At 44.4% G+C, this 27,389-nt stretch overlaps 2 protein-coding genes across 4 annotated transcripts; one reads left to right on the forward strand and one right to left on the reverse strand.

Annotated features, from left to right (window-relative positions):
- Nucleotides 1–5,502: 5,502 nt before the first annotated feature.
- Nucleotides 5,503–14,131, reverse strand: LOC111980000 (lysosome-associated membrane glycoprotein 1). The gene is made up of 6 exons (XM_024010692.1): nucleotides 13,754–14,131; nucleotides 10,189–10,388; nucleotides 9,760–9,888; nucleotides 9,422–9,488; nucleotides 8,780–8,947; nucleotides 5,503–8,497 (listed from the first exon to the last, which is right to left on the reverse strand). The coding sequence occupies exons 1-6, from the start codon at nucleotides 13,809–13,811 to the stop codon at nucleotides 8,358–8,360; spliced, it is 762 nt and encodes a 253-aa protein (XP_023866460.1). The 5' UTR covers nucleotides 13,812–14,131; the 3' UTR covers nucleotides 5,503–8,357.
- LOC111980020 (T-cell surface glycoprotein CD3 zeta chain) lies at nucleotides 13,502–27,029 on the forward strand. 3 transcript variants are annotated; one of them, XM_070449119.1, is made up of 8 exons: nucleotides 13,502–13,635; nucleotides 16,139–16,222; nucleotides 25,275–25,369; nucleotides 25,764–25,808; nucleotides 25,919–25,963; nucleotides 26,074–26,109; nucleotides 26,263–26,322; nucleotides 26,674–27,029. In XM_070449119.1, the coding sequence occupies exons 1-8, from the start codon at nucleotides 13,629–13,631 to the stop codon at nucleotides 26,737–26,739; spliced, it is 438 nt and encodes a 145-aa protein (XP_070305220.1). In that variant the 5' UTR covers nucleotides 13,502–13,628; the 3' UTR covers nucleotides 26,740–27,029. The 3 variants fall into 3 exon arrangements, with proteins under 3 accessions (XP_070305220.1, XP_070305219.1, XP_023866472.1); XM_070449118.1 differs by having other exon boundaries at nucleotides 13,503–13,635; nucleotides 25,910–25,963; XM_024010704.3 differs by lacking the exons at nucleotides 13,502–13,635; nucleotides 16,139–16,222 and adding an exon at nucleotides 21,029–21,493 and having other exon boundaries at nucleotides 25,910–25,963.
- Nucleotides 27,030–27,389: the final 360 nt, after the last annotated feature.

A 27,389-nucleotide genomic window follows, 5' to 3' on the forward strand; every position in this document is an offset into this window, starting at 1 on the left:
CGATATATCCTGGGTACCATCAAACATATTGATCCTGCTCAACTCCGATATATCCTGGGTGCCATCAAACATATTGACTCTGTCAACCCTGATATATCCTGGGTCCATCAAACATATTGACTCCTGCTCAACTCCCGATATATCCTGGGTGACCATCAAACATATTGACTCCTGTCAACTCCCGTGATATATCCTGGGTGCCATCAACATATTGACTCCTGACTAAAGGCATCCTGTCATATATCCCTGGTACCGTATGCAAACATATTGACTCCTGCTCAACTCCCGATATATCCTGGGTACCATCAAACATATTGACTCCTGCTCACTCCCGATATATCCTGGGTACCATCAAACATATTGACTCCTGCTCAACCGGTCTAAACTGATTGCCACCCTAAGTTCCGGGTGCATGCAATGAGGAGTTGCGAAGACTGGACCACTGGCATTGATGTTATTTCCGACAGAATCTCTTTGACGATTATATTGCCCACCAGCTTCAAAATTTAGTTTTGCCTTTGGGGACTGGTGAAATCAGTGACCTTTCAGCCAGGTGGTCAGCCCTGCATCGCCCTCTGCCTTGTACTTTAGAAGCTGAAATCCCCACTCTCCATATCATAGCCTAGAAAAGCCTGACCTTGCCGCGCCAAGTACTTCACACCCCCAACAATCTTCATAAGATTTCTCCTCGCTTGTTGCTGCTGTCTTTCAAGCTCACGTGAAATTTGCACATTAACAGGCTTTGGCTCCTGAATCCAAGTCATCACAGCTAATTTGTGACACTGGTTGTCTTTATGCGCACTAAATTTCTCCAGAGCTTTCTTCCAATTTTGAAAGCCAGTCTTGACAAAAGCTGAATCTATTTTTGACCCAAGCTTAGACTTTTGTGTTGCAAAGTATTTAGCACAATAGAAACAGAGGACCGCCCCTTTAAGGAGGGGCTGTAATGGAGCCAAGTATAATCTTGAAACCATTTTTCCTGAAAGTAGTGTCCTATTTGATAGGGTTTGACATTCACATTTGGCTGATTTGGGCAAGGTCCAAGCTCCTCCCCTCCCTCTCCTGCACCTTCATCTTTGCTTGCCTGTCTGCCATTGTCTCATACGCACTCTTCCTGCTTGATTGTATTATTTGAAATACACATGAGGAGCCATATTTAGGGGAATATCTCAGCTTAAATTATCAGGATTAGACTGTTGTGATGTCATTATTCGGTTTTAACCATCAATATTTGCTCCTTTTCTCACTCGCCTCCATGTCACCTGCTCTGCCTGCCCTGTCGGCATCCTCGTGCTCTCTCGCTCCCTCGCTCTGAACGCACCAGAGTGAACATGAAAGAAATATCAGTAAACTAATGACTAGAAAGAATGTTGATACGCATATGGAAGCCAACAGGAGTCTGTACATTAGGATTAGACTGTTGTGATGTCATTATTTGTAACCAACTAACTACAGGTCATTTGCAATGATGGATGCCATCAATATTTGCACGATCTGACGTCGCCGTATTGGTGTTGTTCCTACGACATAAATGTTGCTCCAGGACCATCATTGCTACTGACCTGTAATTAGTTGGTTACCCCAGTCCAAAGACAGAATATTCCCCTGCACCCCACCCTTTGACCTAACCCTAACCTCAGTGACACCTGTGCCTAAACCTAACCTCAGTTGTGCCAACATTAATTATGTTGTAGGAACAACACGGCGATATCAGATCAGTCATCAATATTTGCTCCTTTTCTCCCTCACCTCATGCTCTCCCTGTCGGCATCCTCCTGCTCTCCCTCTCCCTGTCGGCATCCTCATGCTCTCCCTCTCCCTGTCGGCATCCTCATGCTCTCCCTCTCCCTGTCGGCATCCTCATGCTCTCCCTGCCCTGTCGGCATCCTCATGCTCTCCCTGTCGGCATCCTCATGCTCTCCCTGTCGGCATCCTCATGCTCTCCCTGTCGGCATCCTCATGCTCTCCCTGCCGGCATCCTCATGCTCTCCCTGCCGGCATCCTCATGCTCTTCCTGCCGGCATCCTCATGCTCTCCCTCTCAGAATGGCAATGATTATTATATCAAGAAATATTGATTCATCTCTTGTACTACTTCTATCATCTAACTGGTACTCATTTTCTCACTGCTCTCAACTTACTTTTCTGAGGCCCAAAAAACTGTGTGCACTTTAATCAAACACTAATAATGCTATTTATCATAAGTACAGCTATACAGTATACTATACAAATATGCAATAAATGAAAGCTACTACTGTCTACATAAATTACACATGCAGCGCAACATAAATGATTGACATTTTGTCAGAAAGGCCACGTGAAGTCTGAGTAAACTCAGCAAAAAAAGGAATGTCCCTTTTTCAGGACCCTGTCTTTCAAAGATGATACGTAAAAATTCAAATAACTTCACAGATCTTCATTGTAAAGGGTTTAAACACTGTTTCCCATGCTTGTTCAATGAACCATTAACAATTAATACACATGCACCTGTGGAACGGTCATTAAGACTAACACCTTCCAGACGGTAGGCAATTAAGGTCACGGTTATGAAAACTTAGGACACTAAAGAGGCCTTTCTACTGACTTTGAAAAACAACAAAAGAAAGATGCCCAGGGTCCCTGCTCATCTGCGTGAACGTGCCTTAGGCATGCTGCAAGGAGGCATGAGGACTGCAGATGTGGCCAGGGCAATACATTGCAATGTCCGTACTGTGAGACGCCTAAGACAGCGCTACAGGGAGAGACGACGGACAGCTGATTGTCCTCGCAGTGGCAGACCACGTGTAACAACACTTGCACAGGATCGGTACATCTGAACATCACACCTGCGGGACAGGTACAGGATGGCAATGCTGAGTTACATCCAGGTAACGGAGAGAGCGGCCATCAGTGGTCGACTGTCCGCAGCAAGGCTGAGAGAGGCTGGAATGAGGGCTTGTGTAGGGTCAACTATTTGTAAGGCATGGTCCTCAACCAACGACCGGGGACCGTGGCCAGTGATAAGTGGCTCTGTGCAACTGATCGAGTCACGTTTTGTCTCACCAGGGGTGGATGTCGGATTCGGCGTTTATCGTCAAAGGAATGAGGCGTTACACCGAGGGCCTGTACTCTGGAGCGCGGATCGATTTGGAGGTGGAGGGTCCCATCATGGTCTGGGGCGGTCTGTCCACAGCATCACGGACTGAGCTTTGTTGTCATTTTGCCAGGCATCTCATGCTGTGCGTTACGAGGGAAGACATCCTCCTCCCTCATGTGGTCCCTGCCTTGGGCAGCCTCATTTCCTGACGATGACAATGCACCCAGCCAAAGCTGGCTTGGTTCTGTGCGTGATTTCCCTGCAAGACAGAAATGTCAGTGTTCGCCATGGCCAGGAAGAGCCCGGATCTCAACCATGAGCACATTGGGAGGCAGTTAATTAGAGGGCGAGGGCTAGGACCATTCCCCCCCAGAAATTTCAGTGTGGACCTCTGTGCGTGCCTTAGGTAGGAAGGAGTTTAAAAGAAAAAAAACTTTTTTATACATGTTAAATCACCTATTATTTAACCAGGTAGGCTAGTTCATGATGAACTTAAGTCATTCCTCGTTTACAACTGCGAATCATGGCCCAGATAAAGCATAAGCATGGCGACACTCACACAGAGGGTAGGCAATGGAATACAAACAGTCAGATAATTCAGTCAGAAAAGTCGTATATAGCAGCAGTGTGCAAATGAGGATAAGATAAGGAGGTAATGGCAAATAACATTGGCTCGATAGTGGCATAGGTAATTGATGATATAGCAATTAAACACTGGAGTGTATAGAGATGTGCCATAATGAATGTGCGAAGTAGAGATACTGGCCGGTGCAAAGGAGCCTACAATAAATAAATACATGTATGGGGATGAGGTTAGTTGGATGGGCTATTTACAGATGGGCTATGTACAGGTCAAATGATCTGTGAGCTGCTCTGACCACTTGGAGTGCTTGAAGTTGGAGTGTAGGGAGAATGAAGTCCTCCAGGTCTTCGGATCTTTATCCACGTTCGGTTCCAGTCTATTGGCAGCTCAGAATAACTAGAGAAGAAAGACGGCTAAAGGAAGATTGGCCTTTTGGGGGTGCCATGAAAATATACCTCTGGAGCGCGTGCTGACGGATGGGTGCGGTGGCCTTGTTGTACGCAGTGAATTCTGAACTAAGACTGGGGCTTTACTGCTGCAGCCTATGCAAAGACTTGTAGATGATTCCTGGAGCCAGTGGGCCCTTTGCCACGAGTATGAGGAAAGACGAGGGCCAGCCAACCAGCGTAGCGTAACAGGTCGCAATGGTGCGGTAGCTATATGGGGCGTTGGTGACAAAGACGGATGGCACGTGATAGACTGCAGTCCCAATTGTTGAGATATCAAAGGTGTTGGAGGCATATCTTTGTATAAATAGAACATCGGCGAGTCCAAGGACGGAGCCTAGCATACGTCAGTTTTACGAGGGGTATTGTTACCGGGTCGAGCATGAGATGAAAGCGTAGCTTGTTGTCGTAGTAGGTAAGCTCAATGTCGTTAATTGTTTTTTTGCGAGTTGGATGAGACCTGCTTATAATGTGGTTTTCGTGACGAAGGAGAGCTTCAGCCATCTTAACGCAGGCACCTATGGTTATTTGTGAGTTATACCAACATATTCTTAGGTGCAGATCCAATACCCAGAAGTAAGTGATGCTGGAGTACGGTGGGCCAGGTGCGGGCAGCGCGAAACCTTGTGAGATCATGCATTTTAGTTTTTACTTTCCATTTTGGTAAGAAGTGCAGTTTTGGAAGGCCACGTTGAAGGGAGAGTTTGTATGGCATTTGAAGCTCAGTCTGTAGAGCGTTATAATAACACCAGTGTCAACAAAGTGGAGCCAAAGTACTACAGAAACGTGTGCGTCTGAGTAGGGTCAGGATTGCAGAATCACCAGACCAGCAATTGAATTCGACATCAATTGAGTGTATACAGAGAGGAGTCGCGGACCGAGCAATTGAACCCTGTGGCACCCCCATAGAGACTCCATTGAGTTCCGGACAACAGGCCCTCCGATTTAGACCACACTGAACTCTATCAGAGAAGTAAGTTGGTGAACGCAGGCATTAGGCAGTCATTTGAGACACCAAGGCTGTTGTCTGCCGATACGAATGTGGTGATTGACAGAGTTGAAAGCCTTGGCCAGGTCGATGAATACGGATGCACAGTATTGTCTCTTATCAATGGCAGTTACATCGTTTAGGACCTTGAGCGTGGCTGAGGTGCACCCATGACCAGTTCGGAAACCAGATTGCACAGTGGTGAAGGTACGGTGGGATTCYAAATGGTCGGTGATGTTTGTTAACTTGACTCTCYAAGACCTTAGAAATGTGTCCCCCCCAATCTATATTATAATTACAGCCCTGCTTTGTTCTCCAAGCATTGCGATCGGTTCCCAAATACAAGTCCTCTAGAATAGAGCGAAAGGTTTTGGCAAACGCCAGACRGACAAATTAAGACAACACAGAGCTCATTCCTTCAGCTTATATTTTTTATTGACCACTACACTTAAAACAATTAAAACATTCTTAAAGCCATATTAAATCACTACCTATGGATATTAACACTTTTAGATGAGGGGTGGAACAAAAATGCAGTTTCATTACTCCAAATAATGCATCCTCTGATCATTCAACAGGCAAGGCAAAATCTAAGAAAGATGCCAAAGATCTTTATAACTAAACCAAGATKGACCACAGCCATTTATACATCCGGTGAAATATGTCTCATTGTTCTGTGGTAACGCCGTGTAGAGACAAAAGGCTATGACTCAAATGACACCCAACTAAGATATGCACTACATGGGGAATAGGGTGTCATTTGAGACAGATTAGAGTGCGAGTAACTCTAGAACCTTAGCATAGATCCCATCCTTCAGATTAGTGTGTGCAAATCTAGAACATTAGCATAGATCCCATCCTTCTTGTAAATGGGGAGGCACAGATTCCATTTGGCTTAACATTATTTTGGGGTGGAGAAATTATGTCCTCCCTAAAATMGTGCTGTTCTTTTGACAGTAACTCCAACAGAATAATTTAAACTAATATCTGGAATTCTAACTTGAGAAAACCACCTAATAAATGTGACTATTCACTAAAGTGTTCCAAGATACATAGGTGCATTTTGAGTTAGTGTTAGCCATTTGTAAGCACCATAAAATTCAACTGTAACAACCCTCCCCTTAGTGTATCACTGGACGTACCATCAGTACAACCACCCAAGAAGAAAAAAAGAAAAAAAAAATCACCCTGTCTTAAAGCCAATTTATCCTTAGTCAGCAAATGTGATCGGAGGCTTCGTATGGAGGGTGTGAACCAATTGTGGGGCCTTGAGGCATGCAGAGGCCAAATCAAGCTCKGTACCACATGACCATGCCTCTCAATTGTAACAATGCGGAGGGCTCCGTATAGCATCACTTCCTTAACAGCTCTGCTTTGCTCCATGGAGCACAACAAGTACGAATGCCCTGACTTCTGCAGAGGCCGTATCACCGTAAATGCTGCACAGCCAATGCAGATGTCGGATTGACCATGAAGCGCTGTTTAATAAATGTAACTATAAACGGTGGTATGCAGACCTCAACTGCTTCACCATCAAATTACCTTCACCCTTGTTCCTCAACCCAGTCCAAGAGGAACCCAAGAAGGTGCACAAAAATGTCCAACTAGGGGACCCCTAAGAGATGGATTAAGAAACACCATTCTCAAAACTGCCGCTGGTACCCAGCTWAGCCCCTGACCACAGATCTAGGATCAGATTTTCCAGCCCCAAGTCATAGCCTTAACCATTAGGTGAAAGCAAAAATATCTGACCCTCGAACTTGGGTTAGGYGGCGACTRCCATCAACTCCATATTATATTCAGAGTTAAAACTTCATTATGTTTAATGATGTTGAAAACCTTAAGCAACAAGTTTGGTTGGAGCAGCCAGCGACAGTCATAATATTCCCTTTACACAGGAGTAACAACGGCCTCCTATTATGATGTGACTGACAAAATGGCCACCAACCAAAACAGAGAAGTAGCCATTAAACGGCAGCAGCAATGGTTGTACACAAACAATCCCTCAGAATTCCTGTCAAACACCAGTAAAATYTAAGCATGATATGAGACCCTAGGCTACAAATAGCAGAGTGTGGATTATTATTCAGCATATGGTTATATGAGAACTCCACCCCACCCCCCGCCATGTTGAGTGATGGTGTCTCAAGTAGAGGTCTTCACAGGTCCAAAAAGCTGGACCTGGCCCAAAATGGACCTGGGCTTTCCCTACTCTAACCCGATGTATAAATAAATGTTTTGAATTTTTTTGTCAGAGATGCATTCCCGAACGGACCCAGAGACAGCTAGACCCGTTCCGTATAGACCTGGTCAGATCCAGACCCGGTCCGATCCGAGTGAGGGAAGCAACAGAAAATATCTTTTTTTAAAGCTACTTTAACTGGAGCCGCTCCAGCAGGTGGGGGAGGGGCCGTACTGTGAGCGAGTGAGGGAGAGATGAGACAGCAACCAACCAAGCAGACTCGTGCTATAGTAGATTAATAGCTGCCATAGCTAAATTATTTATCAAAAATGATTACGTAGTACCAAGCTAGCTAATATTAGCGAGCTAGACTAACTGAGGCTGCAGTGCATACGCTTTCTCATCCWACACTTACGCCATTGTCGTTGTAGCCCATCCTTCTCCTTTAAACTTTTAATTATATATCAAATAACTTTTGCCACACAGGAAGGCTCTATGACTAGCCTATTGTGGCTTTGATAACTTATGATTGGCCAACAACAACAAACGCCACTCTCGTGAAACGCAAGAGKAGCAGCATAAATTACTAAATTTCTCTCTACTGTAGCAGTTGGATCTGTACGGGGTCTTCCAGACAAGTAAATTAAAGTTACATGTAGGCCTACCCGTGATATTCAGTTCAGATTCAACTCAACTTCGAATTCTGGATCAGGTCTCGGGTATAGGTGGATCCGTGAAAACGAAACACTCTTGACAGTAGAGCTTATGTAAATACAATTCACTCAGCAGATTCCCACTTTTCTTTTCATTTCATACAAAGGAGCAGTTCAGTCCTGAAAGCGCATATCAACCCCATGGATACCCAACATGGGGCTAGTGAGAGAGTTCAGAGGGGAGGATGGGGCAGCAAGGATTCTAAGATGAGACCAACTGAATGGGGATAAGGAAGTTCAGTTTAAGGGTCGCAGTGAGGTTCAGTCAATCCAGGTGATGTAGTAGCTGGAGGGTGAGATGAGGCGGGCTTGCGCTCTCTGGCTATTGGGGGGGGGGGGGTGGGGGGGGGTCAGTTGACAGGAAGTGATTTTAGATGGTCTGATAGCCAGCGTGGCTCCTCTTCCTGCCGATGAGGTAGGCCACGAGAACGACGAGGACCAGGCCAGCTAGCGCAGCGCCCACGATGATGGGGATCAACATGTCATCCTCATCCAGCTGACACTCCTCCGCTGGAGAGGGAGAGACAGAGGCAGTGAGAGAGGGGGAATTATAGAGACCGAAGAGCAGGCGAGGGAAAGTGGAGAAAAACAAGACAAAAAATAATTATAATAAATAGTGATGGAATGATAATCACCAGAATCTATTATTCCAATCTCAGAAATGTGGATAACAATCCTCTCCTGAAACATTGAATGGTAACCCACAGTCCCATACTGAAATAGTACCACATGAAGTGGTAACCCACAGTCCCATACTGAAATAGTACCACATGAAGTGGTAACCCACAGTACCTGCTCCAAACTGGTCCCCGGTGATGCCGAAGGGCTGCACCTGCAGCTGGAAGGTGTTGAGAGAGAAGTTCARAGTCACAGCCAGAGTCTGCTCCTCACGACACATGTAACTACGCCCCAGGGTACCACGCATGTAGTCCAGACTACTGTTACTGGCTGAGAAGYGCACTGGAGGGACGACAGGGAGAGTGAGAGATAATGGTGGGAAGGAGAGAGGTTGTGGGTGGGGTAAGAAAGGGAAGATCGAGGGAAAGGGGGATACAGTCAGTTGTTCAGCTGAATGCAGTCAGCTGAAATATGTCTTCCGCATTTAACCCAACCCCTCTGAATGAGGTGCGGGGGCTGCCTTAATATCGACATCCATGTTATCGGCGCCCGGGGAAGTGGGTTAACTGACTTGCTCAGGGGCAGAACCACAGATTTTTACCTTGTCAGCTCGGGGGGAGGTAATGGTTGGGATGTGAAACAGGATAAAGGATGGAAAAAGATGTTACAGTAATGACGGGGATGGAAGAGTGTGGCAAAGGAGGATTATAGGGGTTTCAACACTGAAGATTGGGGTTGTAAGAGGATAGACAGTAGATTAATTATATGCATGTACTATTCACTAGATGATCTAGTGATTGTTGGATCCAGACTCACCACGCATGTCCYGCCAGGCTGCCGACAGGGTCACTCCACTGAGGTGGTACTTACTGGACGTGGCATTCTGCAGACACAAGAGAACCAGTGACCCCACAGTATCTACGCCACACACATYACTGGAACAATAGTTCACGAGTGCCTGTCCTCAGCTTGTTCATGAGGCTCCATCTTGTGGCAGTCAGGTGTTAGTGCCAAAAGCCTTCTACTACTGATACAGAAGAAAACCTTACTGCATGTACTAATGGATGCAAGAAGAAATAAAGAGCGAGAGAGAGCACTAAGTGGCAGACACAGAAAAGTAAAGAGAAACAAAAAGGTCAAACGAGAGTTCTGACCAGGGAGAAGACGAGGGTGAGGTTGYTTGTCTTCTCGTCAGCCTTCAGCAGTAGGGTGGCGCTGTCCGAGTCACATGACCCTGAGCTCTTAGTCACGTTGGGCTGCAGGTTCACCACGTCCAGCACAGTCTGCACACGCAGGACAACAAGACACAGGGCAGTGTGTGGACATGTTTAACTATAATTGTAGAGACCAGAAGTCTCTACAAGAATAGTGAACAAACATTTGACCAACTGGGGACATTTTGCCAGTCCCCACAAAGGAAAAATGGCTATTCCTAGGGGGTTTAGAGTTAAAGGTTCAGTTTAGGGGTTAAGAAAAATAGGATTTTGAATGGGAATTAATTGTGTCCCCCCACAAGGTTGGTAAAACAAGACTGTMTGAGAGGTGCTGGGCTTCAAAGTATGTGCAAGTCTGTGTGTGTGTACCTTATTGAGAGAGGCAGAGCTGAAGCTGACATTGAGCTGCAGTCCCATGCGGGCCATCAGACAGGCGGTCCCATTGCTGTTGGTTACAGTGTAGTTGCCTCTCTCGGGCCGACCCGGGGGTGCAGGAGGCGGAGACGTGGTTTGAGAGGCAGCCGTGGGCGGGGCATCGGTGGCAGCAAAGCTCTGATGCAACGTGACCGCTGTAATGACATAACAAGACAACCACAGTTGGATAGACAGACACAGCACTGCTCGATCCTRAGCTGGCGGCTGGTAAAGTCTTCTCAATAGTCTTTAAGAGACCTCCTCTCCTCACCTCCTTTCCTGTATCTGCACAGACGTGAAAGAAGAAGTTGACAAGCAACCTCCGTATGCATTCAGCACCATAATGTTGCTTTCACCCATCATGTGGGTTAGATAAGATAAGTGCAGATAAAGGAGAAGAGCTGGAGCAGATGAGCCATTTGAGACTATAGCGATGCAACCACTGAGTAGGTCAGTAACTTGAGTAATGTTGTGGCCAATTCCTTTTATATGGTGGCAGACTGGATTGTGCCAACAAACTAAAAAAAAACATTTTTTAAACTGCTGATTCCATTGATGTGGCAGTCCACATACATTCCAAAAGCTTTAGTGGGTCACACCACAAAAGAACCATTGGAATGAAGCAGGTCTGCTACTTGGCTCATTTCTACAATATTAGTCGCACGTGGCTTCTGAGGAGACGTCACTACAAATGTCAATTACATCGTCTTCAGCTGATATGTCTTACCTGTCTTAAAAATACTAGTGAGTGCCTTGCTTTGACGAAACAACGGTGGTAGGCCTGATCAACGACAGCGATGAGACAGCCTACAAGGAGGTCAGACACTTGGCAGTGTGGTGCCAGGACAACAACCTCTCCCTCAAAGTTAGAAAAACCAAGGAGCTGATCGTGAACTACAGGTGAAAGAGGGGACAGCACGCCCATCCACGGMGCTGTAGTGGAGCGGGTCGAGAGCTTCCTTGGCATCCACATCACTAAGAACTTAGCATGCTCCACACACACAGTCTTAAAGAGAGCATGACGGCGTCTTTTCCCCCAGGAAAGAGCAAGCATTTCATGATAAAGTCTACACCCGTAGTATTTGGCGCATGTGACATACAATTTGATTTGGATCCAAAGTGTWTGAATATGAGGAAACCTGAAATGTCAAATATTCAGCAACTCTGAGGACAATTGAAGTTGATAATATATCTTCATGTTCAAACCACGGRGTTTTAACAGCCTTCATCAGGGTTTGTCACACACTCAGTTCCCCTGTATCATTGATCTGTTCACGCCTCCTGGTCGCTCTTATGTTTGACTATCACTTTCCCTGATATCTTGACATTTAGGTCCAGTTTGTCCTACAAAGAGAATATTACAAAGACAGGCTGTGCAAATGTGATTGATATGTAATAGCTTGCCTTGGCCTAGCCCAAAGGCCGGCAGATGGTGCTATGGAGTCACTTCATCTTACCATCCAAAGGGAATCCATGCAACTGGCTATACACTCGTTTCCCTTCAAATCAAATGTTTTTGGTCACATACACAGCAGATGTTATTGCGGGTGTAGTAAAATGCTTGTGGACCGGTTCGTGCATAACACATTCTCCATTCAGGCTGCAAAGSCGTCGATTTCCTCCTTAACTTGATTCAATGGCAAGAAGGTGGGTGGGATATGCATACTTTCTTATGAAACACCATTTTCCACCACTACGATATGGTGGCTAATACTACTTCCTGACATTGTATACAGTGTTCAGACCAAGGGTAACCTAACGTAGAAAGTGTCAAATAAACACCTGAGCGAGTTCCCACAGACGGTTTATCAGAAAAGGTAGCTAAGTTGAATTAGCTGTATTCCTAAAAACCGGATGTATCCGGTTGTTGGCAACTCCYCTAACAGCAGACTGATATCCTAAACAATTGACGCATCAATTCCTTTTCAATTTAAGCTTTTATTTAAAATTCTCACTACAAAAAGAATGCTCCGTTGATGGGGTATTCAAGTCAGATCGGTGCAGACTTTYCCCTACGGAAACAGAATCAATAGAGGATCCCTTCTGGTACTGTCCATCGGTGGCTTGTTTTTGGAGTCAGGTCCAGTAATGGTTATTATGCCATATTATCAGGGTCAGTTACACCTGCAAATTGTATTACTGGGGGAGTTGAAGGACCACAGGCAGTCAATAGGAAATATCATTGTGCTCTTGGGTAAAATGTTTATCTTCTGAGGCAATTTCGGCAGAAGTGTTGCAGATGGGGAGGTTCAAGTCCCTCGTGAAACACCATGGGAGAATGGAGGGATGTATTGGGAGAGGATGTAACAGTATAACTTTAAACCGTCCCCTCGCCCCGACACAGGCGCGAACCAGGGACCCTCTGCACACATCAACAACTGACACCCACGAAGCGTCGTTACCCATCGCTCCACAAAAGCCGCGGCCCTTGCAGAGCAAGGTGCAACACTACTTCTAGGTTTCAGAGCAAGTGACGTAACTGATTGAAACGCTAGTAGCGCGTACCCGCTAACTAGCTAGCCATTTCACATCCGTTAGAATTATGTTTTATTGGGAAAGATGAGTTGATCGGTGGAAGTCTGAAGGGTAGAATTGATGAGTGTTGGAATAATTATATACACAAATGTACAGTGTAAAATGTTTGAAGTCCTCCAAATCAGAGGTGAGGGTGGGTGCAGGATCATTGTGTGTCGCTATTTATGTTTTGGTTTCAAGCGGTGTGCTGGTCCTGGTAGTTATGGATGCACTTGCTTCCATGCCCACCCAGGCATCAGGCAGGGCTTGGTTTTTCCCACTCTTGGAAAARACCTTCGACTAATCTAACATGGTGGTGAAAAGGGTGTTCCATAAAGAGAACAGGCATACTTTCATTTTCACCTTCGACATTAAATCAAGTTGAGGAAATCAACGCATTCGCAGCCTGGATGGAAAATGTTTTATGTATGAACCCATCAATGGGGGATACGACTGTATAGCCAGCTGCATGGATTCCCTTTGTACGGTAAAATGAAACGACTCAATAGCACCATCTGCTGGCCTTTGGTTAAGCCTTGAGCTACTCAGTACGTGACCACCAGCTTCTAACCCAAAGCTAAAAAGGTTACTTGCCAAGAAACAAGCAGAGATTGTAAACAAAACAAATGAGTGCAATGTCATCAATAAATGAAAAAAAACATAGCCCGTTGTTTTTTTTAACACTAGGCACAGCGCTTTTGATATCACGTGAAGGTCTCATTGCACAACAGCCCACCTGCACCTCTTGACCTACCGATCGAGCTGTCAGCCAGCCACTAAGCAAGAAAAACAACTCGGTCTGGTCTCGCATCGATCTGTAATACATAATCTAAGGCAGAAATGCAAGTCATCTGGAAAACGTAGAACCATGTTTAACCATCATGCAAGGTAAATAACCATCATGCAAGGTAAAAATAGGTTGAATACCGAATTATGGTGTATGAGCTACTATTTCTATATGTATGGTGTTGCATTTACTGCGTCCATCCAGCATCAACATACTCACCTAAAAGCGCGATGAATGCAATGGACAAAGGTTGCTTGCGGCTATGTTGTTGTGTCATATTTCTGTTAAGTTGTTTGCCAAGGCAAGGGGCGAATCACAACAACATGCACACGGTCCAGCGATAGGAACGAAGGACAGTAAGCGAGCTTTACTAGCAACAACGCAAGCTCAKGGCTCGTACTCTCTCTGCTGCCGCAAGCTAGAATCCTCACGAAACAAATCTTCGGAAATGTGCCCTTTTCCTTCAGTGTTCTTTTCTCATTTTGGTTTAGTTGGTGCTGATTAAATTGGTCTTCGTTGAGTGTCTGGATCGTCACATACCACGAATGACTTCTGCACCAGGAAGAAGTGACAACGGTCATGTGATCAAGAGTTTAAGTACCGCCCAGAATAATCACATGAGTGGGGATTCGTTGACTTTGAACAGCTGTGGGGCGACAGATACCAGCACATTACCATTAATTATAAACTGGGTGGTTCGAGCACTGAATACCGATTGGCTGACAGCCATARCCGTATACCACGGGTATGGCAAAACATTTATTTTTACTGCTCTAATTACGTTGGTAACCAGTTTATAATAGAAATCAGGCACCTCGGGGGTTTGTGGTATATCGCATAGGCGGAAATCCCAGGGGCGACGGGGGGGACACGACCCCCCCATCCTGGAAAAAATATGATTTGTCCCCCCCAATATATCACTGTAAACATAACTATGTAATTTCAATAATATTAATAATACGCAATGAAAGCACTTATGCTGATTATAGGCACTTAATAGCGCGTTTTTAAGTTTCAAAAGATTGCGACCCCGCCCTTTTCCTCACAGTGGTTTCATCCACTGCCAGTTCCTTAGCTGGCAGGGTAAAAGACCATATCTACTGTGTGAAAGGCACTCAATACACGTAACTGACGTGAGGTTTATCTAATCAATTGGCCATAGCAATGTTTTTTTTTTTTTTATGTTGGCCGGGTTCACACACACACACACTAGCTGAATTTGCAGAGCTAGCACGCAAACTAAAGCAAACATTAACCATCAAGCTAGCTAGTACCTATTCAATTTATGTGGTGTCGTCAAAGATGTAATCTTTGCTATCGTCAGTTTATTCCAAGATCAGCATGCAGCTGGAGTGCTTCAAAGTCCCTGTGATAAGGTTAGCGATAAACTGAAGTCCAAACTGAACAGAACTARACTCTTCTACCATTGTCTTAAATATATTTAATGGTCTCGTTGCAAAAGCTAAATTGTCGCTAGTGAYCTTTTTTATTTWAATTTTATTTCACCTTTATTTAACCAGGTAGCAAAGATTATAGCAAACACCACAGAAACGGAATTGGTGCTCGCTAGCTTTGCAAKTTCAGCTATTGTTGGGAAGCCAGCCAATATGAAACKAARTATATTAAAATMACGAAAGMTGTGAACGCTGCGTGTAACAAATCCGGTATCAGGATAAATAAAAGCAAGGTCTGCTAAKTTTCTTTAATTATGTTTAATTAACYCAAACAATAAATGGCAAATGCAATTTTRGTATATACGGGTTCGCTGTATCACCGCGCAGGMTAAAACAGGGAACTGTGGAATGTACTCAAATACCAGTTCTTATACTATGACAGCTTTAGTTCCAACTCGTCCGTTGGCCTATCATAGTAGAGGCTGAGCGCGGTTTAAACTTTGCTCAGCCTATGSTGGCACTCGGACTTGTCCAAGTCCCTTAGTGCTCTCCTCTYTCCGCATCTGGTTGTTGGGTAGATTAGATTCGTCTTGTGTCTCCCCCGATTCTACACTCAAACAGTCCCTTATTTGGTATTGTCCAGTGCCCTGACCTCCCTGGTTGGCCTAGAGATATGCACCTCTCCAGATTGACCACAGCTTTTATGGCCTGTCACTATGTTGGTCAGTCTTTACACACCTACACACACACACATCTGTATTGTTCGTGTGTGTGTGTAACAAAACAATATTCATCTTCAAACAATATGCTAGCGGGCTATAGTGCATAAACATAAATCCTAACAAAGGTTGCAGCATATGTTGTGTAAATGGTGAACTCATACAGCTGTCAACTCTTGTCACTGCAATCCGTTTCACATTTGCTAGCTACCTTTTAGATCGAAGCCCATATAGAATGATAGAAGATAAGATGATAGAAGCCCATCTCCTACTGTAAATAACCTACATACTGTGTGTGTGTGTGTGTGTGTGTGTGTGTAGCCAGCCAGCCAGGTAGAAAAATGGCAGAAAAAAGACGGACATCAGAGTATTTTTCAGTACCCAAACGCAAAGTAAGAACCCTAGTACCTAATATCTCAAAGCTAGTTGATAAAATGTTCATAAGAAAGAAGTGAAATGCTAATGGAAATGTTTCACAATGATGTCATTAGGCAGAGCAGGCAACAGATGGCACACAGACAGCAGAGTTGGGGACAGATGGGCAGGGACAGACTGGCAGAGACAGGGAGTCTCAGGTAAGTTTGTTGAGTCTTTGTTTGGCAAACTTATGAAAGGTTCTCAATTTTTTAAGTTGTAAAATAGGGACATGATTGGAAAATGCCATGGATACCCCACTCTCAACTTAAACTGGTGACTGAACTAAGATTTGTTAGTGAATTATTACCCAGGGCGAAAATCAACTTTGGAGGGGACAATTACATGAAATTTTCTACAAGCGTAGGCTATGTGTTACAGCACTACTTTTGGTGTCCCCTTCAGGAATTGCTCTTAGAAAAATTTCATGTAATTGTCCCTCCAAAGTTTGATATCAGATTTTCGCCCCTGGGTATATGGCTAATATACCATGGCTAAGGGCTGTATCCAGGCACTCCGCGTTGCGTCGTTAATAAGAACATCCTTAGCCGTGGTATATTGGCCATATACCACACCCCTTTGTGCCTTATTGCTTAACTGTTTACAGACAGATTATTTCACTTATAATTCACTGTATCACAATTCCAGTGGGTCAAAAGTTTACATACACTAAGTTGACTGTGCCTTTAAACAGCTTGGAAAATTCCAGAAAATTATTTTGAGATTACATTACATTGAGATTATAGGGCTGGCTTTAGAAGCTTCTGATAGGCTAATTGACATCCTTTGAGTCAATTGGAGGTGTACCTGTGGATGTATTTCAAGGCCTACCTTCAACGCAGTGCCCTCTTTGCTTGACATCATGGGAAAATCAAAAGAAATCAGCCAAGACCTCAGAAAACAAATTGTAGACCTCCACAAGTCTGGTTCATCCTTGTGAGCAATTTCCAAATGCCTGAAGGTATCACGTTCATCTGTACAAACAGTAGTACGCAAGTATGAAACAATGTGACCACGCAGCCGTCATACCGCTCATGAAGGAGATGCGTTCTGTCTCCTAGAGATGAACGTACTTTGATGCGAAAGTGCAAATCAATCCCAGAAACAACAGCAAAGGATCTTGTGAAGATGCTGGAGGAAACAGGTACAAAAGTATCTCTATCCACAATAAAACGAGTCCTATATCGACATAACCCGAAAGGCCGCTCAGCAAGGAAGAAGCCACTGCTCCAAAACCACCAATAAAAAAGCCAGACTACTGTTTGCAACTGCACATGGGGACAAAGATTGTACTTTTTGGAGAAATGTCCTCTGGTCTCATGAAATAAAATAGAACTGTTTGGCCATAATAACAATCGTTATGTTTGGAAGAAAAAGGGGGAGGCTTGCAAGCCGAAGAACACCATCCCAACCCTGAAACACGGGGGTGGCAGCATCATGTTGTGGTGGGTGCTTTGCTGCAGGAGGGACTGGTGCACTTCACAAAATAGATGGTATCATGAAGGAGGTAAATTATGTGGATATATTGAAGCAACATCTCAAGACATCAGTCAGGAAGTTAAAGCTTGGTTGCAAATGGGTCTTCCAAATGGACAATGACCCCAAGCATACTTCCAAAGAGAATTGATGGGCAGAACTGAAAAAGAATGTGCGAGCAAGGAGGCCTACAAACCTAACTCAGTTACACCAGCTCTGTCAGGAGGAATGGGCCAAAATTCACCCAACTTATTGTGGGAAGCTTGTGGAAGGCTACCCAAAACTTTGACCCAAGTTAACAATTTAAAGGCAATGCTACCAAATACTAATTGAGTGTATGTAAACTTCTGACCCACTGGGAATGTGATGAAAGAAATAAAATCTGAAATACATATCATTCTCTAATATTATTCTGACATTTCACATTCTTAAAGTAAAGTGGTGATCCTAACTGACCTAAGACAGGGAATTGTTACTAGGATTAAATGTCAGGAATTGTGAAAAACTGAGTTTAATTGTATTTGGCTAAGGTGTATGTAAACGTCCGACTTCAACTGTGTATGTATATATATATTAATATATATACACTGCTCAAAAAAAGTAAAGGGAACACTTAAACAACACAATGTAACTCCAAGTCAATCACACTTCTGTGAAATCAAACTGTCCACTTAGGAAGCAACACTGATTGACAATAAATTTCACATGTTGTTGTGCAAATGGAATAGACAAACGGTGGAAATTAATAGGCAATTAGCAAGACACCCCCAATAAAGGAGTGGTTCTGCAGGTGGTGACCACAGACCACTTCTCAGTTCCTATGCTTCCTGGCTGATGTTTTGGTCACTTTTGAATGCTGGCGGTGCTTTCACTCTAGTGGTAGCATGAGACGGAGTCTACAACCCACACAAGTGGCTCAGGTAGTGCAGCTCATCCAGGATGGCACATCAATGCGAGCTGTGGCAAGAAGGTTTGCTGTGTCTGTCAGCGTAGTGTCCAGAGCATGGAGGCGCTACCAGGAGACAGGCCAGTACATCAGGAGACGTGGAGGAGGCCGTAGGAGGGCAACAACCCAGCAGCAGGACCGCTACCTCCGCCTTTGTGCAAGGAGGAGCACTGCCAGAGCCCTGCAAAATGACCTCCAGCAGGCCACAAATGTGCATGTGTCTGCTCAAACGGTCAGAAACAGCACTCATGAGGGTGGTATGAGAGCCCGACGTCCACAGGTGGGGGTAGTGCTTACAGCCCAACACCGTGCAGGACGTTTGGCATTTGCCAGAGAACACCAAGATTGGCAAATTCGCCACTGGCGCCCTGTGCTCTTCACAGATGAAAGCAGGTTCACACGCACATGTGACAGACGTGACAGAGTCTGGAGACGCCGTGGAGAACGTTCTGCTGCTGCAACATCCTCCAGCATGACCGTTTTGGCGGTGGGTCAGTCATGGTGTGGGGTGGCATTTCTTTGGGGGGCGCACAGCCCTCCATGTGCTCCGCCAGAGGTAGCCTGACTGCCATTAGGTACCGAGATGAGATCCTCAGACCCCTTGTCAGACCATATGCTGGTGCGGTTGGCTCTGGGTTCCTCCTAATGCAAGACAATGCTAGACCTCATGTGGCTGGAGTGTGTCAGCAGTTCCTGCAAGAGGAAGGCATTGATGCTATGGACTGGCCCGCCCGTTCCCCAGACCTGAATCCAATTGAGCACATCTGGGACATCATGTCTCGCTCCATCCACCACACGCCACGTTGCAACCACAGACTGTCCAGGAGTTGGCGGATGCTTTAGTCTAGGTCTGGAGGAGATCCCTCAGGAGACCATCCGCCACCTCATCAGGAGCATGCCAGGCGGTTGTAGGGAGGTCATACAGGCACGTGGAGGCCACCCAGACTACTGAGCCTCATTTTGACTTGTTCTAAGGACATTACATCAAAGTTGGATCAGCCTGTAGTGTGGTTTTCCACTTTAATTTTGAGTGTGACTCCAAATCCAGACCTCCATGGGTTGATAAATTTGATTTACATTGATCATTTTTGTGTGATTTTGTTGTCAGCACATTCAACTATGTAAAGAAAAAGTATTTAATAAGAATATTTCATTCATTCAGATCTAGGATGTGTTATTTTAGTGTTCCCTTTATTTTTTTGAGCAGTGTATATTAAGATAACAGCGGTGGAGTTACAGTAAAGTTGGATACAATGTTGCACTGAAGATTACAAGTGGCACATTCTGTATTTGGTATTTTTGGTCGAGGAGGTAGCCTCGTTGTAATAACAATGATACAGTTTTTTCGATATACAAAAAGTAAAGAACAAATAACACCTTATTCGTTTTGAAAGCAGGTGTATGCCCAGGTCTACTTCATCTCTCTCTCTCTCTCTCTCTCTCTCTCTCTCTCTCTCTCTCTCTCTCTCTCTTCTCTCTCTTCTCTCTCTTCTCTCTCTCTCTCTTTCTCTTCTCTCTCTTCACTATCATCATGTCACATTTGAAGAGCATTTTCCCTCATCATTCAGACCAGTAGCAATCCACCATAATCAGATGATGCCAGGGGGGCATTTCACACAGGGATGTCAAAAGGCTTTTTCGTCCCCATGCTATTTACCCCCTCCTTCACCTTAATTAAGCCTATTGACGAGTCCACAAACCTCCATTTTGGTCAATAATATTTAAAAACAGGGATGAGGAAATACTRCGGTCATACAAAGGATAGGATAGCTTGGCTTACCAGAGTCCAAGGTKAAGATGACGTTGTCTTGTGGTAATGGGGCATTTCACAAGGGCATCATTACACCACAGCCACCATAACATATAGGCAACTTGGAAACTGAGAAATGTCAGACTTGGAAACTCATTGTAGAAAGATGAGCTCCAGATGAGTAAAGATGCATTTAACTACTAAGATAATGTCACCTGTTGATGTCAATGGTACACCCTAGAGAGTTCCAAGTTATTCTGAACCATAGCTTTGAAACGTGATGATAATTTGAGTATACTTGCTCACTGTCCACAATACTGGAGCTGGCACTTTGCCGTGGTGGGGGAGATTACGCCTCTTTCTGACGTGACCTGTGGGCTGTAACAACATGAGCCAAATCTAGGCTCCTGCAGGTCTAACCATCAGGTTGTGCCAATAAGCACAGTAATGCTTACCTTCTTCTTTACTATTGCTGGAGGAAGCATACCATTTCTTTAGAAAATGACTCATGACACCGTAAAAGAGCAGAGACCATGGCCTTTGTAATTTCTCTTCTCTGATTTTAGATTCATAGACAGTCTGTTGTTAAAGCATGACAACTGTAACAAATGGAGAGACAGCCTAGTGAACCTACACTCTGGATAAACAAATCCTAAGAGATAAGGGGATAGATACATTTACATTTTAGTCTTTTATTAGACTCTCTTATCCAGAGCAACTTACAGGCGCAATTAGGGTTAWGTGCCTTGCTCAAGAGCACAGACAGATTTTTCCACCTAGTTGGCTTCAGGATTCAAACCAGCAACCTTTCAGTTATTGGCTCAACGCTCTTAACCGCTAGGCTACCTGTCAGAGAATGATGGTTTGAGCAAGGAAGTGACACTGAGATAAAGAGACGGGAAAACCGAGAAAGACAAAGACAAGTAGATATGCTTAGGAAGGAAGAGGATGCTTAGAGAGATGGAGAGAATGACGGAAAGAGAGAGAGGGGGCAGAGATATTTGTGTCAGTGCAGCCACTTCCTGTCATCAGCGATAGAGAGAGAGAGAGAGTGTGCAAGAGAGCGAAAGAGAGAGGGAGGGAGGGCTAGAAAGAGATTAACCAAGAGAGCCCTCTAGAGCCACCGCCATCATTCACCCCAGGACAGAAAGAGAGAGATCATCACTTGTTTCCTCGGAGGGAAAGAGAGGAAAAAAGGGAGAATGACCGCTCCATGGAGGACAGGTGTTGTGGTGATGCTGAAGCTTGTGTCTTCTGCAGGTAAGTACCAATCCAGCTGTACCATGGGAGTCACGTGCTAGCCATGGTGGAATGGACAGAAATGGCGATACCATCAAAACGGYGGTGTTTGACCTGAATTTAGTMTCAGGGTTAAGGTTAGGGCAATGTTTTGTTAAAGTTCGTTAAAGTGTCTGTTTGGTTAGAAAGTTTTGACTTCTGTACTTTTTAGTGTGGCCAGATAGTACGTTTCCTGTACTACAGTGCATTATTTTCTGTCCAACGCCCTAGATTTTTACTCTCCCACCATCACCGCCTTCACCTCGTTTCCGACCCAGAGCACAGGCGGCTGGTGGCACCTTAATTTGGGAGGACGGGCACATAGTAATGACTGGAACGGAATAAATAGAATCAGTGGTGTGTGTTCATGGATGCCAAGGGAAGCCGGTTACCCCAAAAAGTATTTAAATTCACAAGAGGCTGAATGTATCTCACCAGAGAAGGCATCCGAGCGAGCAAAACAGCYCCCCTCTGTCTCTGTATGTGTAGGCCATATATCTGATGCTGTCTGGTCTAAAATATTATGGCATCGTTGCCGCCCGTATCATTGAGGGCAAGGGAAGACAGTGAGCATTTGGCCTCCCTTGATAAAAAAAAGAAGCTCAACTGTGAATGATCCTGGTGCACCAAAAAAAGTGTCAAGGGAAGCCCGTTTGGATTTGTCTTCACTCCAATCACATCGCATCAAGAGCATACGTCACTAACAGAAACTCATGTTGTGTTGTTGTTCTCCAGTAGRTAGCTAGCTAGCTAAAATTGTCCCTTTCCTAAATTAGCCATGGATGGAGATAGGGATTTGGACTTGTGGTTTTACTTAATTCTCCTTACTGGCCAATGATTATAATGGCACGAACCAAGATAGAGTGAGAGGAGATGCTGTGTACAATTCAAGGCTGTCTCTTCAGACAATACAATTTTCCCTCACACCTTTTTRCTGGCTTAGCTTCCCCAGTGATTTTACCCCACACCACTACTGAATGGAATGGTATCAAACACATCAAATGCACAGTTTCCATGGTTTCCAAGTGTTTGATACCATTCCATCCACTCCATTCCATCCATTATTATGAGCCGTTCTCCCATCACCAACCTCCTGTGACCCAGAGGCGCTCTGCCCTGGGTATGAAAAGTGTCCTCTCCCTGGTCAGGAGAGAGAGAAGGTTCCAGGAGCTCTATTGGTGTGTGCTACCTGTTCGTGTTTGTGATTGAGTGGCTACGTTTCTACACATCTATTTTTGCGTCTGTGTAGAACATGAAAGCTTTGTTCATTTCAACGTTACCAGAAAGACAGAGAGTCACAGACAGATGAGAGACAGTAACACCTGTTGGTGAATGAGAACTGAAGTGGAAGTGGTGAGTGATTATTCTGAGACAATGTTGCCCCTGAGTAGTGTGTGGACTCAATAGTGAATTTGTCCTTGATGCAGATGTGTAGATGATCACCAGCTGGGCACAACTAAATGCCCCCCCCCCAATCAGTTACACCACCAAAGGCTCAATTTGTCACAACACAGCGTCTGTAGAAACCACTGAACTACATACTGAGTTCCACAGACACAAACCACAAAGAGGGAGAGAGGGGGAGAGCGATAGAGAGAGAGCGCTGACAGGAAGACAGTTATCTACAGGGTCGTTTTGTCTTTGCGATGATAGGGTGTCTGTTTCTTACTTTAGAGTACTCTACTAAAATGTCCACCTGTGTAAGGGTATAGCCCTGTGCTCAGTACTACCCTATTATCCCTTCTAGTTCTTAATCAATGCATCCTGTTCTTTATTCATTATCCATGCAACCTGTTCTTCTAGTTCATTATCCATGCACCTGTTCTTCTAGTTCATTATCCATGCACCTGCTCTTCTAGTTCATTATCCATGCACCTGTTTCTTCTAGTTCATTATCTCCATGCCACCTGTTCTTCTAGTTCATTATCCATGCACCCTGCTCGTCTAGTTCATTATCCATGCACCTGTCTTCTAGTTCATTATCCATGCACCTGTTCTTCTAGTTCATTATCCATGCACCTGTTCTTCTAGTTCATTATCCATGCACCTGTTCTTCTAGTTCATTATCCATGCACCTGCTCTTCTAGTTCATTATCCATGCCACCTGTTCTTCTAGTTCATTATCCATGCACCCTGTTCTTCTAGTTCATTATCCATGCACCTGTTCTTCTAGTTCATTATCCATGCACCTGTTCTTCTTAGTTCATTTCACCACGCTTGTTCTTCTAGTTCTTTATCCATGCACCTGTTTCTTCTAGTTCATTATCCATGCACCTGTTCTCTCTAGTTATTATCCATGCACCTGTTCTTCTAGTTCTTATCCATGCACCTGTTCTTCTAGTTCTTTATCCATGCACCTGTTCTTCTAGTTCATTATCCATGCACCTGTTCTTCTAGTTCATTATCCATGCACCTGTTTTCTAGTTCATATCCATGCACCTGTTCTTCTAGTCTTTTACATGCACTTGTTCTTCTAGTTCATTATCCATGCACCTGTTCTTCTAGTTCATTATCCATGCACCTGTTTCTTCTAGTTCATTATCCATGGCACCTGTTCTTCTAGTTCATTTATCCATGCACCTGTTCTTCTAGTTCATTATCCATGCACTGTTCTTCTAGTTTCATTTCCATGCACCTGTTCTTCTAGTTCATTATCCATGCACCTGTTCTTCTAGTTCATTATCCATGCACCTGTTCTTCTAGTTCATATCCATGCACTCTGTTCTTCTAGTTCTTTTCCATGCACCTGTTCTTCTAGTTCATTATCCATGCACCTGTTCTTCTAGTTCTTATCCATGCACCTGTTCTTCTAGTTCTTTATCCATGCACCTGTTCTTCTAGTTCATTATCCATGCACCTGTTCTTCTAGTTCATTATCCATGCACCTGTTCTTCTAGTTCATTTCCATCGCACCTGTTCTTCTAGTTCTTTATCATGCACCTGTTCTTCTAGTTCATTATCCATGCACCTGTTCTTCTAGTTCATTATCCATGCACCTGTTCTTCTAGTTTCATTATCCATGCACCTGTTTCTTCTAGTTCATTATCCATGCACCTGTTCTTCTAGTTCATTACCCATGCACCTGTTCTTTCTAGTTCATTATCCATGCACCTGTTCTTCTGTTCATTATCCATGCACCTGTTCTTCTAGTTCTTTATCCATGCACCTGTTCTTCTAGTTCATTATCCATGCACCTGTTCTTCTAGTTCATTATCCATGCACCTGTTCTTCTAGTTCTTTATCCATGCACCTGTTTCTTCTAGTTCTTTAATCCATGCACCTGTTCTTCTAGTTTCAGTCTATCCTGCACCTGTTTTCTTCTAGTTCTTTATCCATGCACCTGTTCAACTGACTGTGTTTACTTCAGCAATAAGGCACGAGGGGTGTGGTATATGGCCGATTTACAACAGGCTAAGGGCTGTTCTTACACACGATGCAACYCGGAGTGCCTGGATACAGCCCTTAGCCGTGGTAAATTGGCCATGTACCACAAACCCCTGAGGTGCCTTATTGCTATTATAAACTGGTTARCAATGTAATTAGAGCAGTAAAAATAAATGTTTTGTCATACCCGTGGTATARGGTCTGATATACCACGGTTATTAGCCAATCAGCATTCAGTGCTCGAGCCACCTAGTTTAGAATTATATATTTTACCCCCCTCTTCCTCTGCACTCGTCTTGTGTTTTAATGACTGACTCTGTGCTCGTCTGTGTGCCCTTTCTGTGTTTTAATGGTTCTTGGTCTTCTGTGTGGCCTGTAGAGGCTTCAATGACTGAACCAGCCATCTGCTACATACTGGATGGAATCTTGCTCTTCTACTGCATCATCACCACCTTGCTCTTCTTCAGAGCCAAGGTGGGTCACAATACAGACTGTCTACCACTGGTCGAGTACTAGTTATTCATGTGTATACAGTGGGGGTGAGTTTGTACACAGGTAATTACAGAGGTATGTTCCCGTACAATTAAACACTGTGAGAGGATGTATTATAGATACTGTACATGGATATAGAAGAGTGTCATTATCTCTTCTGTTTCTGGTTTCCCCTCTCTCATATCGCTCTCATTATCTGTCTCTGCTTTCCCCTCATTATCTTGCTCTCATCTCTTTCTCATTATCTCTCTCCTTAATCTCTGCTTTTCCCTCCCTCATTATATCTCTCATTATCTCGCTCTCATTATCTCTGCTTTCCCCTCTCTCATCTCTCTCATCATCATTCTCCCTCATCTCTATCTGTCTTTGTCTGTAGTGGTGCAAGTCTTCACCTGAACCCAAAGAGGATCCCACACATGCAGTGAGTTCCCTAAAACGTCCCATACCTTTCAAGTGTGTGTGTGTGTGTGGCATCATGGACATGACGTGGTACTGACATTCTGAATATATGTTTTTTTTAAGGAACTCCAGCCAGGTGCTAAGGCTGACGACCAACAGTCTGCAGCTACTAGACGGGTGAGTGAACTATTATGGCTGGTGTGTGAGAGAGGCCTTGTTCTAATTCCGTGTACAGATATTCGTGATCCGCACAGTCTTGCTAACGTGTTTATGTTTGTCCGTCTCAGAAGCGCAAACAGGAAGCTAGTGACGACACATACCAGGTAAAGACTTCTCTTTATACCACAAGTTTATTCGCGTGCTGAGACGTTGCAGAACACTGAGACCCTGAATGCAGCCAGTGTTTTGGACAGGTTCATCCACTTCCACAAGCCTTCCAGGAGCTCTTCATATTGAACTTGTATTTTGTTCTCTAGGCCCTCCAGATAAAAGATGATGGGAATGATGACTACCAGGTGATCATGTCCACAGGGAAGGTAAGAGTCCATCAGATCACTCACATGGAACATGACATTTAACAAATAACTGTCCATCTCAACTATGTATCAACATGTGACATAGAAGATTGAAATAGTCAGGGTAGTGTATGCATAGGTTATTTATATACATTTGAGAGATGGAAATATCCACTCCGTAGAGTGGTCATCAGGGTGAGTAGAGTAGTCATCAGGGTGTCATAACGCTGCTATCAAACTTACATGAGTAAAGGAAGACAAAACTAAGGCAACTCAATGTGAAATGTTACCCGTCTGTAGAATAACTCTAAAGGATATTAACCTACCTACACTTTCTTCCTGTGGGTTCTCTCCTCACATGCTCGCAAAAAGAACAAGAAGGCCCAAGTCCCCCAGTCTCTCAGTGCAAAGACCCGGACCACTGCCCCACCACACTGATCTGACCCAGTCAGCCCTGGGCACGGAGGCAGCAGTCGACTCTGCCCTGCACTGATCCAATCTCTGAAGAGTACCTTCTAGATTATTTTCCGACTTCAATGTGCATAGCAGTCTTCTACCCCTGAGCTCAACTTCCTGGCCTGTTATTACATATTACAACTCAGCAGAAAAGTGTGCATGTCTTGTCAATGTGTATTATCATGTCATTTGTTAAGTCCATCTATGGCTGTATGTGGTAATGTCAACATTATGACCGTAATAAAAGACTGGAACGTTCCAATGTTAAAACACTTGGAAAATGGTTTAATGACGTTTACAACAAAAGAGAACTGTACAGTTACAGTAAAAGATTATCTTTATATATATATATATATAAAAAACTAAAACAAAAATACAGCAGACAAATGCATCAAATCTACCATGTATCCTGATTCACATACTTAATGTTCTATATGCTGCCAACCACCATGTCTGGGGGGGGGGTGTGGTTCTTAGTCGGATATGAGGCATGTGTCCCCGTGGCAACAGTGAGCAGTGTTCTAGTCCATGGTGTAACAGTGGAACCGCGCATCACAACGACAGCATGGCTCCCAGAGTTCTAGCGTGACAGACAGGGAGTATTCAGAGGAAAAACTAGTCAGAAGATAAAG

This window comes from Salvelinus sp. IW2-2015, linkage group LG2 (genome assembly GCF_002910315.2).
Source record: "Salvelinus sp. IW2-2015 linkage group LG2, ASM291031v2, whole genome shotgun sequence".
Taxonomy (NCBI): Eukaryota; Metazoa; Chordata; class Actinopteri; order Salmoniformes; family Salmonidae; genus Salvelinus; species Salvelinus sp. IW2-2015.